We start from the raw sequence: 15,228 nt of genomic DNA on the forward strand, positions 1-15,228 counted from the left end.
AAAAAAAATGCCTGAAACGGACGTACGAATCAAAAGTTATGACCGTTTGAAGTTTCACAAATTTAGAGGGTTTTATTCATACATTCTTTTTGTCACTCACCAAGGTTACCCCATTGACGTAGCACGGGACCAAGGATCACGAGTGGCCCCAACTAACCTTGAGTTGGCATATCATAAGCATATTAGATTAACACCTTTAAAAGCCAAAACCTAAGAAATTTGAAACCCCTAAGAAACCTTAAACCCTAATCCATAAAAAGTCATAACAATCTTGAAAACCACTTTTAAAATCCTAAACCTTAAAAAACTCTAAACCTAAAATATTCTACAAGTACTTTAGTCGTATGCCCTTAAACCTTAAAAATCCTTAAACAAAAACACAGACCTTAAGCCCTCAATGCTAAACTCTTTACCCAAAGGAACCCTAAACCCTTCACCCTAAACCTTATGGCTAAACCCTAAGAAACCCTAAATCTTACGAAATAAAAAATACCACAAAAAACTTTTAAAACCCTAAACTTTTAAAAGCCCTATAAAACCCCTAAAGCTCTAAGAACCCCTTAATCGTAAAAAAGCCATAAAAATCCTAAACATATTAAAACCCGAAACCTAAATATTCCAATAAACATAATAAAACCCTAGAAAATCTTAAGCTCTAAACCCTAAATCCTAAAAATCCTTAAAAAAGTCAAACCCTAAGAAATCCTAAACGGTAAATCATATACCCTAAGAAACTCTAAATCCTGAACTCTAAACCTTAGAGCTAAACCCTAAACCCCAAACCATATGAAACCCTAATCATTTAAATCCATTAAAACCCCTAAAACTATAGTACCCGAGGAAAAAAAATAAATCCCTTTAAAACTATAAGTCCTAAAAAAAACCCAAAACTTAAAATCATATGCCCTAAATTAGGCCTACGTAACCCTAAATCTTAAGAAATCCAAATTCTTAAAAAAACCTAAGAAACCCTAAAACATTTAAAAACCCTACTTATAAAAATCATAAACCCTACAAAACTCTTAACCTAGAATTCGAAACCCAAAACCTTAAGCCCTATACCTTAGGGCGGGCCTAAACCCTAATCCTAAACATAAAGAAACCCTAACAAAATCCCTTAAACCCTAAACCTAGAAAATCCTTAAGAAATCATAAGCCCTCATAAACCCTAAAAAAACCCTAAGAAACTCTACACCTTAAACCCTTATAAACCCTAATACACTAAAACCAAAGATCCTAAACCCTAAACCCTAAAAAATCATTAAGAAAACCTAAACCCTAAAAATCACAAAGAAAACCTAAACCCTAAAAAACCTTAAAAAAACATTAAAACCTCTGAACCTAAAGAACCCGAAATCCCAAACTCTAAACCTTGAACCCTAAACCCTAAGAAACCCTTAAAAATCATAATCCAAAAACCCTAACCCTCAGAAAACCCCAAACGCTAACCCTAAGAAAATCCCAAACCCTAAACCCAATAAAGCACTAAGAAACACCAAAACCCTAAAAAGCAACAAAAAAAACTTTAAAAACTCTAAACTTAGAAAACCTCTAAAAATCTTAAACCTAACAAACCTAAACCCTATTCTAGAAAAACCCCAAACCTTAAACACTACACCCTACACTCTAAATGATCCAAGAACCCCTTAATCGTAAAAAAGCCATAAAAATCCTAAACATCTTAAAACCCTAGAAAATCTTAAACCCTAAACCCTAAATCCTAAAAACCTTAAAAAAATCAATCCCTAAGAAATCCTAAACACTACATCATATACCCTAAGAAACTCTGAATCCTTAACTATAAACCATAGGGCTAAACCCTAAACCCTAAAATCCATTAAAACCCCTAAAACTATAATACCCGAGGAAAAAAAATAAATCCCTTTAAAAACATAAGCCCTAAAAAAAAACCCAAAACTTAAAACATATTCCCTAAATTAGGCTTACGTATCCCTAAATCTTAAGAAATCCAAATTCATAAGAAAACCTAAGAAACCCTAAAACATTTAAAAACCCTAATCATAAAAATCATAAACGTAAAAAAAACGTTATTCATGCACAATTATAAGTAGAAGGCAGAAGTTTCCACAATTTACTGCTTACTTTCCTTAATTATTAAGATACTTTTCTCTTCTTCTTTGGGTTAAGTGTGAAGGGAAGTTGAAGTTCTACAGAAATACAAGTTATAAGGAGAAGTTGCAGAAATTGAGGTAAGGTGACTGCTCCATTTTCTACTTCCTTATGTATGAGTTTGAGTGAGGAATTATCGGTGGTGTGCTGTCACAAAAGAACTCAAGGGGTGGTGAGTTCAGCAATTGGTTGTATGATAAAGAATATTTGAGGCTGTTTTATGTGTATTGTTGTTGGTCCAGCTTGGATAATCTTGGAAAATGATATATAATGTGTATTGGGCAGAGAAGGAGGATGAGCTGACACACATTATTTAAGGGGTGTATGGGCTCATTACCAGTCAAAGTTAGTTACTGTTTTACGAGGCTCAGGTGTGATAGCTGCTAATATTAGTTTATCATGACTTACGTATTAACACCTAAAAGGGGAGGTTGAATCGTGATAGTTATATTGGTCAGAGAATAAGGTATGTAAGGCTATTCGATTCAATATTCTTCGGCATGAAATCTGATATTTGCAATCAATATCAATAATGGAATTTCCCAAGTTCTATTCCTAGTAAAGGAAACATAGTGGCAGCGTACGATCTTCAAATAGTTGACAATATTTCCCCCTCCCCTTAGTGTATAGAATTACTTCATTATATGTTCACCACTCTATACTTGTGTAAATATCCTCCTATGTGCTGGTATAAAAATGGTATTTACAAAAGCAAGTTTGGTGAATCCTCCTCTTAGTCAGTTGAAGTCAATTGTGTCATTTAAGCTCACCAGTAATGCATTGATGTTACATAACTCCTTATGTTATTGTTACTGCCTTGAAGTATTATTTTCATGTCTTCTACTATTGGTCCGTAATTCCAAATATCAAAAATGATTATGACCACCAAAACAACAATCTCAAAGATTAAAGAATCTAAATAAAGCAATTTGTATAATTATGGGTGGCAGCTCAAGGGCGAAAGCCTAGCATGGGCTGATCCCAATTTGTGTAATTATGAGGACCGCATCCCAGGGATTTAAATGCCTAGCATGGGTCATCCTCTTCTACAACTGATCAGTTGGTCATTCGTATCACATGCCTTATAAAGATCATAACACACAGAAAGTTAAAGACAAGAATGTAGCATACATGATCCCACAAGAGTTAACAAAGGTGATCTTCTATTTTGATTTATGTACACATGTATTGACACTCGGTTTCATTCAAACTCTTATTTATCAATGTTAATGTGTTACATATTCAGTAGATTTTCTCGTACTGACGTCCCTCGTGGGAGGATACGGCATTTCATGCTGTAGGCACAGGTACTTCAGCTAGTAGACCTCCTCAGTAGGAGCACACCACACTCAGCTACTTTTGGTGAGCTCCAGATTGATTCGGAGTTTTACTGAGTCCTTGGTAGTTTCATTTTGGTATTGTATAGTAGCTAAAAGCAAGGCGGAGTCTGTCCCGACCTATTCTAAGGTTTTCTATCTTTTAGAGGCTTTGTAGACTTATGTATATGGTTCAGTTGCATCTTAACAAGTGGTGGTCTCATCGGCCAAGTCATGTATATAAGTTTTAGGTCTACTTATGTTGGTTCGTATCACTGCATCCTACGTGAACTTGTCACAAGATTCTCATAGTTATATACATAGTTAAGCACAGGTTACATGCTGGTTCTCTCGGGCCTTTAGGGTATCGGGTGCCTGTCCGTCTTAAAGGAATGTGAGGCGTGACAAAAATGGTATCAGAGCAGGTCATCCTAGGGAATCTACAAAGTTGTGACTGTGTAGAGTCTTGCTTATGGATGTGTTGTGCACCACATTTATAAACAGGAGGCTATGAAACATTTAGGAGTTGTTTCTTTTCTTTCATTTCGTAGATCGTGTGATAGAACCAATGTTGTATGTGAATCGTATCTAACTTCTAAATTGCTTTATTATAGCAAAGATGCCGGTTACGAGAAGAAGTAAAAGTATAGGTAAGCGAGTAGAGGTGGCTGGCCTAGAAGGGACCAGCCAACCACCACCTAATCAAGCTATTCAAAGTGAGGCTCAAGATGAGTCTCTATCACAGACTTCCCCGACCCCTCCATCTCCAGAATATCTAAGGAGGGAAGCTACACCTCAAGAACCCACTATTAATGCTACCGAGCAAAGATTTGAGGAATGCAATCCAATTATTGATTCGTATAGTTGCTGGCTACGGCCAAAGGCAAGAAGGTCAAGTTGCAGGTACTGTGGTGTAGACAGAGAAGCTGGTATGCGGATACGTGACTTCCTTAATTTGGACCCTCCATCAGATCCTAATGAAGATCCACAGGACTTTATAGATCAAATCCAACGCACTTTGGATGTTATGCATGTAAGTGGTAAAGAAGCACTTGAGCTAGCAACATCTAGATTAAAGGGTGTGGCTATATTGTGGTATGAAGCTTGGATGCAATCTAGGGGAACAGTTACACCTTCAACTACGTGGAAAGAGTTCAAAAAGGTATTCCTTGACCATTATCTGCCATTGGAGATCCGAGAGACCCGTGCAGATCAGTTCTTAAATCTCTACCAAGGAAGTATGAGTGTGAGACAATACAGTGTCAAATTTAATTCCTTGGCCAGGTATGCTCCTAATGTAGTAGCTACTATGGAGGATAGAGTTCATCCATATGTGGATAGATTAGATTCATATCTGGTTAGAGACTACACCATTGCTTCGTTGAATAAAGATATGGTTATAGCAGGGATGCAAGCTATTGCGCAAAAGTTGGAGGATCAAAGGCAAAGAAGAAGGACACAAGAGTCAGAAATAGGGCATTCTAAGAGGGCCAGATCCATGGGGTAGTTCACACCATCCCAAGGAGAGTTAAGGCCTCGGTTCTTTAACAGACCGCCTAGGCCTTCATCTTCCTACTCTACAGCTAGTGGCCCACCTCGGTGTCAAGAGTCTAGAGGCAATCAATTTGGGCAAAGAGGTGAAGCCAAGGTTCACGAACAACGGGGTACCAAGAGCAGGGAAGTATGAGCCAATCAAGACCTCCTCGACAGTCTTGTAAATAATGTGGAAGGAATCATCTAGGTGCATGTAGGTTTGGAACAAATGTTTGTTTTGGTGTGGTATACCGGGTCATCTGATGAGAAATTGCCCTCATAGGGGTGTGGGTGGTGTTGCACAACCTACTAGATCAGTTGTTGCATCATCATCATCAGCACCTTCTTTGGGTAGGGGACAAATGCCTACTGGTCAGGGTAGAGGATCAAGGGGAGCAGCTAGTTTTAGTAGAGTTCAGAAAATCGCACATATGCTCTAGGGGATCGACAAAATTTCGAAGCCTCGCCGGATGTGGTTATAGGTCATTGTCCATCTTTTCACATATTGTATATGCATTAATTGATCCGGGGTCTACACTATCATATGTTACTCCATTGATTGCTGAAAAGTTCAGAAGAACATCAGAATTATTAGTGAAGCCATTTGAAGTGTCTACACCGATTGGTGAGTCTATTATAGCTAGAAGGGTAAATCATAATTGTATTGTAACTGTTTGTGATCGTGATACGTTGGCTGACCTTGTTGAGCTAGAAATGGTAGATTTTGATGTTAGGGTATGGATCGGTTAGCTTCTTGTTATGCCACGGTTGATTGCCGAACTAAGATGGTGCATTTTCATTTTCCAAAAGAGGCAGTCCTTGAATGGAAAAGTAATATTGGGGTACCAAGAGGTAAATTTATTTCTTATCTTAAGGCAAAGAAGATGATGTCCAAAGGATACATATGCTATCTTGTGAGAGTGAAAAATAGAGATGTGGAGTCACCAACTCTTCAATCCATTCCGCTAGTGATTGAGTTTCCTGATGTATTTCCTGAAGATCTTCCAAGTTTACCCCCAGAACAAGAAGTAGAGTTTAGCATTGATGTGATTCCAAATACTCAACCTATCTCCATCCCTCCATATAGAATGACCCCGGCAGAATTACGGGAGTTGAAGGAGCAATTAAAAGACTTACTAGAAAAAGGATTCATAAGGCCTAGTATGTCCCCATGGGGGGTACCAGTTTTGTTTGTACGCAAGAAAGATTGCTCGTTAAGAATTTGTATCGATACCGGCAGTTAAATAAGGTAACGATTAAGAACAAATATCCCCTCTCTAGAATTGATGATTTGTTTGATCAGTTACAAGGTGCAAGGTGTTTTTCAAAGATCGACCTGAGGTCGGGTTATCACCAAGTGAGGGTCAAAGACAAAGATATACCCAAGACAGCTTTCCGAACACGGTATGGTCATTTTGAATTTTTAGTCATGTCATTCGGGCTAACAAATTCACCAGCAGTGGAGTGATGAATGTGAAAGAAACTTCCAAGAGCTGAAGAATAAATTAACTTCTACACCTGTATTGGTACTTCCAGAAGGCACGGAAGGCTATGCAGTGTATTGTGATGCTTCGGGAGTGGGCTTGGGTTGTGTATTGATGCAACATGGTAAAGGCAGTTGCGGCCACATGAGAAAAATTATCCAACCCATGATCTACAGCTAGCAGCAGTTGTGTTTGCTTTGAAAATATGGTGCCACTACTTGTATGGAGTTCATGTTGACATATACATTGATCACAAGAGTTTGCAATATATATTTAAGCAAAAGGACCTAAATCTGAGGCAGCGAAGATGGCTGGAGCTATTAAATGATTATGACATTATTATCTTGAATCATCCCGGTAAAGCCAATATAGTAGCTGATGCTTTAAGCCATAAAATAATGGCAAGCACTTGTGGGCAGTCTATGGAAAGACAAGGAATAACTAAGGATCTATGCCAACTAGCTAGCTTGGGGGTTTGCCTTCTTGAATCTTCAGACGAAGGGGTTGTTGTGCAAAATGCGGCAGAATCCTCATTAGTAGTGGAAGTGAAAGAGAAGCAGTACACTGATCTTATTCTTTTACAGCTTAAGGAGAATGTACTATAAGGTATGACAAAAGCATTTGAACTTACGCAAGAGGGAGTACATCGGTGTCAAAACAAATTGTGTGTACCTAACGTAGATGAACTGAGAAAGAGGATTATGATGGAAGCACATCATTCGAGATATTCTGTCCATTCGGGGTCAACTAAAATGTGAAATTTGTAAGAAGTTTATTATGGTTGATGAGTAATTGGGCATGGATATGACTCCTCTACAAGCCCATTATATGACCTCTCCACTTAATGTCCCTCCAGATAAAAGGCTTGAAAAGTGTCAAATGAACAAAGGTCCTATAATTGATGAATATGTTGTTGACAACTCGGAGGATTAACCTGATGAGGATAATCAATCCCTAAAGGACCCTGATGATGATGATGAGACTAGTGAATTATTGATTAGAGCTTTTAGTCCTCATCCTGATAAGGGTCTTACAGATGACATTCAGCAGGTGACTAATAATCAGGGATTATCCCCCAGAGGAATACACCATGATAGATTCCAATTCAAAATTCAGGACATCCACACTGTCACTGTTGGCAGACCAAACACTAGCCTATTTACTTCCAGATCATCTCAATGATTAGTACAATTATTTGGAAGGTGAGGGGGATCAACACCCAAGGGGAACTTGAAAGACTTAAAATGCTCAAAAAGATGCACCGACTCTCCATCATTGCTATGCTTGAACCTTTTTCAGATAGTACTCATGTTGAAAATTTTAAAAACCAATTAGCTATGGAGCATGCTGTGAGTAATTGCAATGGAAAAATTTGGCTTTTCTGGAGTATGGACATTGATTGTGTAGTACTAGAGGAGGATGAGCAACACATTACTTGTGACATTGGCCATAATGAACTTCAGACCCAATTCACCACCACCTTTGTGTATGCCAAGTGTAAAGATCATCTTAGAAGACCTTTATGGGATAGAATGTTATATCAAGCTGCAGAAACTAACAGACCTTGGTGCTCTGTAGGTGACTTTAATGTTATTAGTTTTATTGAAGAGAAGCTGGGAGGGGTTCCTTACAACTTGAGAGTAAGTTTAGAGTTCATTCCTATTATTGAAGCTTGTGGTCTTATGGTTTTAGGCTTCAATGGGCAGAAATTTACCTGGTCCAACAAGAGGGGTATACAACACATAATTTGGAAAAGGCTGGACAGAGCTTTAGTTAATGATGCTTGGCTGGAAAAGATGCCCCAGACTACTATCACCCACCTGCCTTCTATAGGGTCTGATCACTGTCCTCTATTGATGGATCTGAATGCAAAAGAAGAGGAGCACATCAGATACTTTAAATTCCTAAACTGCTGGGCTGACCAAACTAATTTCCTGGGCACTGCTAAAACTTGTTGGGAAAGGACTGTAGAGGGTAACAACACGTGGAGATTTCATCAGAAGTTGAAAAGGTTGTCCAACACCCTTAGTTCTTGGTCCAGGAGGGAACTTGGTGATATTTTTAGTAAAGTCAGGGAATATGAGGAGAAGATTAGAGTGGCTGAGGAGAACCTCACTCATGATCATAAGGATACCAACAGGACAATCCTTCATGAGCTTAATGCAGATTATATCAAGTTTTTAAAGTTGGAGGATTCCATTTTGAAACAGAAAACTCAACTACAATGGTTCAAGGCGGGTGATGCCAATACTAAATACTTTCACTCCCTGATAAGAGGGAGAAGAAGAAGGTTGTTTATTCATATGCTTATTAGAGATGATGGGAAATGGTTATAGGGAGATGATACTATTGCTAAGGCTGCCTGTGATCATTTCCAGAATATTTTTACAGGGGACAATAAGTTAATTAATGAAGGGACCTTGGATTGTTTTCCTAGGATGGTCAATCAGGAGCAGAATGAAAGCCTCACTACCATGCTTAATCTGCAAGAATTAAAGGAGGTGGTGTTCTCTATGAATCCTAATTCTGCAGCTGGTCCGGATGGGACCGTGGTGTCATTCAAGCATTCTTTTGTGGTCAAATGATTCCCAAATATTTCTCTCATTCTTGCATTGTTCTTCTTCTTAAGGTGAACAACCCCAATTAAGCTCACATAATTCAGGCCCATTAGTCTTAGCAACTTCACAAGCAAGATCATATCTAAACTAGTAAGTTCTAGACCAGGTCCTATCTTACCGAATTTGGTTTCCCTCAACCAATCTGGTTTTGTCAAAAGGAGAAGTACATCATAAAACATTATGTTGGGCCAAGAGATTATTCATCAGATTAAGAAACCAAACATTGGTAGCAATGTTATTATTAAACTGGACATGTCTAAAGCATATGATCGGGTTTCTTTGTCCTATATATGCTTGGTGTTGAGAAGAATGGGGTTTGATGAAGTCTTTATTGATATGATTTGGAGGATCATGGCTAACAATTGGTATTCTATTATTGTTAATGGCAAAAGACATGGTTTCTTTCAATCCACTAGAGGTCTCAAACATGGGGATCCTTTATCTCTTGCCCTATTTATTTTAGGTGCAGAGGTCCTTTCTAGATCCCTGAATAGGCTTCACAACAATCCAGAATATCATGGTTTTTTCATGGAACTCAGAGGTCCCCAAGTGAACCATTTAAGTTTTGCAGATGATATCATCCTCTTCACTTTTGGAAGACAAAAAACTCTGAAACTCATCATGCAGACTTTGAATTCCTATGAGGAGACCTCAGGCCAACTGGTTAACACAGACAAAAGTCATTTTATGGTTCATTCATGTGCTTTCAATAGTACAAGAGACAGAATCAAGAGAATCACTGGTTTCAAACAGAAGGAAGGCCCTATCACCTACCTTGGTTGCCCTTTATTTGTTGGTAGACCTAGGATTATTTATTTTTCTGATCTTATTAACAAGGTTTTGTGCAGAATCACAGGTTGGCAAACTAAATTATTAAGTTATGGTGGTAGAGCAATATTGGTCAAGCATATGTTGCAGTCATTACCTATTCATCTCTTATCAGCAGTGACTCCTCCAGTTACTGTCCTCAAGCAGATCCAAAGCATCATGGCTGACTTTTTCTGGGGATGGAGGGATGAGAGGAAAAAATACCATTGAGATTCTTGGAAGAATTTAAGCTTTCCTTATGATGAGAGGGGTGTTGGTATGAGGAATCTCAAGGATGTGTGCAAGGCCTTTCAATATAAACAATGGTGGATTTTTAGATCCAAACAGACCCTATGGGTAGACTTTTTGAAAGCTAAATATTGTCAAAGGTCTAATCCAATTGGCAAGAAATGGGATACATGAGAGTCTTTGACCTGGAAACATCTTATGCATAACAAACATAAAGTTGAAGAACACATTCAATGGAAACTCAATTCCGGCAATTGTTCCTTTTGGTGGGACAATTGGCTAGGTGTCGGACCTCTTGCTCACTTCTCTACTGACAGACATAGATTTAACAACATCACTGTGGCAGAATTTTGGCTTGAAGGACAATGGAATTGGGACATGTTCATTCAACAGGCACCTAACAGTCAACTGGCCAACATCCTGTTCACAAAGCTTTACACCCAACAGGACTTATCTGACCAAGCAATCTGGAAACCAAACAATGATGGAAAATTCAGATGTTCATCTGCATGGAATGAGATCAGGGAGAAGAGGACCAAGACCAAGTTCAACTCATTCATTTGGCATAAGAGTATCCCTTTTTAAATTTCTTTTCTTTTGTGGAGAATTCTTCGTGGTAAGCTTCCTACTAACGAAAAACTAACCAGCTTTGGTATTGAGCCAGCAAATTGTTTTTGTTGTTGCAGCAGGCCAAGCCTAGATACTATAGAACACATATTCAACAATGGACAGTTTGCGACCTACGTGTGGAAAAGTTTTGCAGGAACTGCTGGTATCAATACAGATCACAGCTCCCTCCCCCAACTCATCATGCAATGGTGGTCAGCCAAGTACAACAATGAAGCACATAGGTTTTATTACAAGCTACACCAATATTCATTTGTTGGAACCTATGGAAGAATCGATGTGCTAGTAAATATGGAGGCAAGTCGTCCAATGTTAGTAGAGTCAAATACGAAATATACAAGGACAACTACAAACTCATGACTACAACTTTCTCTCAAATCAAATGGCCTTGCAACTGAAAGAATTTATTCCAGCTGGGTGGAAAATGTATCCATGAAACCAAAGTGACTCTAGTTAATTGGATAAAACCTCCAGATCAATTGGTCAAAATCAATATGGATGGCAGTGCATTAAGTAACCCAGGCAGAATTGGAGCAGGAGGCATCATAAGGAATCAAGCTAGAGAACTGTTACTAGCTTTTGCTGCTGTAACACCCTGTACTAGTTCTATTTATTACGATTAAAAAATTTCCTTGTGGTATAGTTAAGGACTCGGTTTCCTATGCAACTAGTGACAATAGAATAAAATTAAAGTGAACTGTCCGTAGATTTTAATGAGACCCGATTAAGTTGAAGTCGATGGAAGTATTTAAACTTGAGATCATAAGTTGGTATTTGAGTCTAAAGTTTAAAGTGACATAGTATATATAAGTTTTAAACTTGTTTCACCGTCAAAGTACCCTTGGCACGTATTTTCCTTATATAAATCAAAATGATCCTAGATTACACATGTAACATATGTTTGTATGTTGGATATACAATCTCCATATCATGCCAACTAGCTTCAATTATATATATATATGTCATCTTGTCACATGTTCATATGTTCCTTTTATTGGTTATTACTCCCATTGTGTTAGACTATAATGTTACCTCACAAGATCCCTACTTGCTTTGTTGTACATTTTATAGGTACTTACTTGGAATATGTATCCGTCCTTAAGTTGATTCTGCCCACGTTCTCCCTTGGTTCCACTTTCATGTATACCTTGTATTTGATATTAGTTAGTGAGTATCTGGCCACCATATAGAGTTCAAATCTCTTGGCTGAATGTTAAATGTCTTCACTTGATATGTGCTTCAATTTGAGATGTCAAAATGCTTAACTGAGTCATATGCAATAACATGTGCATGTCACATTTGCTTCCCATGTCATTGTTATTATCGTAAGTCCATATTCATATGTCTTCTACTACCAGTCCATAGTTCTAAATCTTAACAATGATTATGACCACCAAAACAACTGATAACAGCAAGGTTAAGGGAGATCACAAATAGAGAATTGAATATTAGAATGCGGAAGCACAAAGAAAAGAAACAAAAAAAACTAACTAAAGATATGGGAAATTCGAAGGAAAGATCCACAAATTTCCAAGGATTAGATGTTCTAAGGCCTTGAAAAGATCCAAGTAACAACGTATAGATTTATGGAAGAAATCTAACGCCTTTACTTGAGAAAACGAATCAAAACGATAGATTCGGATCTTGACCGCTTTATGAGTAACTAAAGACAATAATTAGTATGTAGAAACTAATCACCTTCTAAAGAATACCAAAAAGAAACCAAAAATATCACAAGAAGAAGTTACTTTATACCTTAAACTATGAAACTAGTAAAGGTTTAAAGATAAATTCTCAAAGAACAAGTCAGAAAGGTTCAAAGAACTCTCTCAAATATTATTAATATCAATCTAAATTGTCTTTAATGAATGAAAAGGAATCCTATATATAGGAGAAGGGGAAAAAAACGTCCAAGGACCCTAGAAAGACAATTACAAGGAATCCTACTCTAGAAAGGAAATAAAGTAACCTAACTAGGAACAAATTTAGTACTTCTAGGAAAGCATTAAATGGTACTTAGGAGACCATAAATAGACTAAGGAAAATATTAATAACCTATACATAAATAATAAATAAATAAGGTAAATCCCAACTAGGAAAAGAAGCTTGACAATCTTGGAAAGTTTGACTAGTCTTCTCTCAAAACTTGGGCAGAAAGCAACTCTTGTTGTGGCTGATTCTTGGACTCTTCTTGACCTTATTTGCACGAAATTGGACCTTAAAATTCCTCATCTTGGGTTTGAATTTGGGCCACCAAATAATTGTAGCATTTGGAAAATTCCTCTCCCTTGGGCTTGAGCTCTTCTTCCCCAATAAGACACCTTTGGATCAGCGATTGAAGCCCATTAAGCTTATCATTGAACTCCTTGGTTTGAGATCTTGTAATGGGCCTCCTTGGAGTTTCTAAAGCTTCATCCTTGTCCTTCAATGGAGTAGAGCTTCCTTGGATGCTATCAACAACAATCTCAAAAAAGATAATGATCATCAAAAGAACAATCTCTAAAGAGTTATGATTATCCAAAAAACTATCTCGAAAAAGTTTGAACATCAAAACAACAATCTCAAAGATAAAGAATTTAAGTGAAACTATCTATATAATTATGGGTGGCACCCCAAGGGCAAATGCCTAGCATGGGTCGATCCCAATTGGTATAGAAGGGTGGCAGCTCAGGGGCGAAAGCCTAGCATGGCCCGATCCCAATTGGTATAAGAGTGTGGCAGCTCAGGGGGGAAAGTCTAGCATGGGCCGATCCCAATTTGTGGAATTATGAGGAAATCATCTCAGGGGTTAAAATGCCTAGCATGGGTCATCCTCTTCTACCGCTGATCAGCTGGTCATTTGTATCATATATCTTATAAATATTATAATGCAAAGAAAAGTAAAGAAAAGAATGTAACATACACGATTCCACCAGTATAAGCAAAGGTGGTCTCTAATTCTTATTCATTGCTATTTTGTTTCACTTGAGCTCTCATTTTACATATGGTTGTATAATGCCTTACACATTCAGTACATTCTTTCGTACTGACGTCCCTTATTGGGGATGCTGCATTTCATGCTGCAGGTACAAGTACTCAACTAGTAGATCTCCCCAATAGAAGTGCATGATACTCAGCGGTTGTTGGTGAGCTCCGGGTAGATTCAGGTCTTTGCCGAGTCTTTACTATGCATATTTCATAGTGGTACAGTCATGGATTCCAGTAGAGGCTTTGTAGACATTGTGAAGCTATCATCTGTATTCATAGTTTCACTTGTCTCATGTATCGGTTCAACTAGTCAATATGTGTTGTATATGAAGCTTCTCATTAGTAAATCTATCTACATAGTTGTTTAGTTTCTAATCAAAGGTCACTTGTAAATAATGTGTTCATATGGTACTGTTCCCTTGGGGGAAGGCACTAACAACCAAGCTGAATTTGGAGCAGCCATATTTGGCATGACCTGGTTAATTCAAGTAGGCTACAAAAGTGTCATTTTGGAGTTGGATTCGCAGCTACTGGTGGACTGGATCATGCTCAAAGCCAATCCTCCATGGAATATCAACAAACATATCTTTAGAGAAGCCAGCTTTGTTGCCGATTCCCTATCAATACAAAGTCACAAGATCACAAGTCCACAAATATGTTGCAGCAGTCAACAATTACCCAAGGAAGCAAGAGCATACTACCAACTAGACATGCTTGAGATGGCATGTTCCAGGAGAAGGAAAATTAAGAAGATAAAAAAAAAAACACTGAATATGGGTCCAGCCTATTCAACCTAGCTATGGTTTAAAAGTATAACTCTTTTGAATAGGTATAGCATTATCTTTTTTGTTGATGTAAAAGGGAGTCTCCCTTATTTACGATTCCTAGATTCATTTTATCGAGAGGAGTGCTCTCTTAAGTGCTTAGCTTCTTCGTTTATCTTTTTTTGTATAGGGATGAGTTGACTAACCTTTTAGGTAGGTCAACTACTGAACCACCATAGGATCGAAAGTTAGGTTTATGTCCCCCTCCTTGTATGTTTGCTTTATTTATGCTAAGGCCTGGGGTGTTACTAAGCCCTAAGCCCCTGCCCCTTCAAGGGTCATTAAAAAAAACCCTAAAAAAACCTAGGAGACCTTAAATGTTAAACTCAAACCCTAAACCTTAGGGATAAACCCCCAACCCTAAGCCTTATGAAACTCTAAGAAGCCCTAAAACTAAAAATCCCCTTAAAAACACTAAAAAACTTCCTTAATCAAAAACCCTAAGTCCCAATCCCTTCGAACTCATATATCGTAAAAACAATAATGATCCTAAAAAATCTTTAACAATCGTAAATTGAAAAAAACTCTTGACTTAAACAAATCCTAGCAAAACTTAAGCTATAAACCCTAACCTAAAAACCATTAACCAAATACCTAAACTCTTATTCATCATGTTCAGATTATATCATTGTTCAATGTGCTCTATTCAATTATATATATTTGTTCAGCTTTA

At 37.8% G+C, this 15,228-nt stretch overlaps 1 protein-coding gene across 1 annotated transcript; it reads left to right on the plus strand.

The window, feature by feature from the left end:
- Positions 1-5,764: 5,764 nt before the first annotated feature.
- On the plus strand, positions 5,765-6,223 carry LOC125813542 (uncharacterized). The gene has a single exon (XM_049493027.1). It carries the CDS (start codon positions 5,765-5,767, stop codon positions 6,221-6,223), a length of 459 nt encoding a protein of 152 aa, XP_049348984.1.
- The last annotated feature ends 9,005 nt before the right edge of the window (positions 6,224-15,228 follow it).

The sequence above is a fragment of the Solanum verrucosum genome, unplaced genomic scaffold, assembly GCF_900185275.1.
Source record: "Solanum verrucosum unplaced genomic scaffold, falcon-dt-bn FXZP01000134.1, whole genome shotgun sequence".
In the NCBI taxonomy this organism is placed as follows: domain Eukaryota; kingdom Viridiplantae; phylum Streptophyta; class Magnoliopsida; order Solanales; family Solanaceae; genus Solanum; species Solanum verrucosum.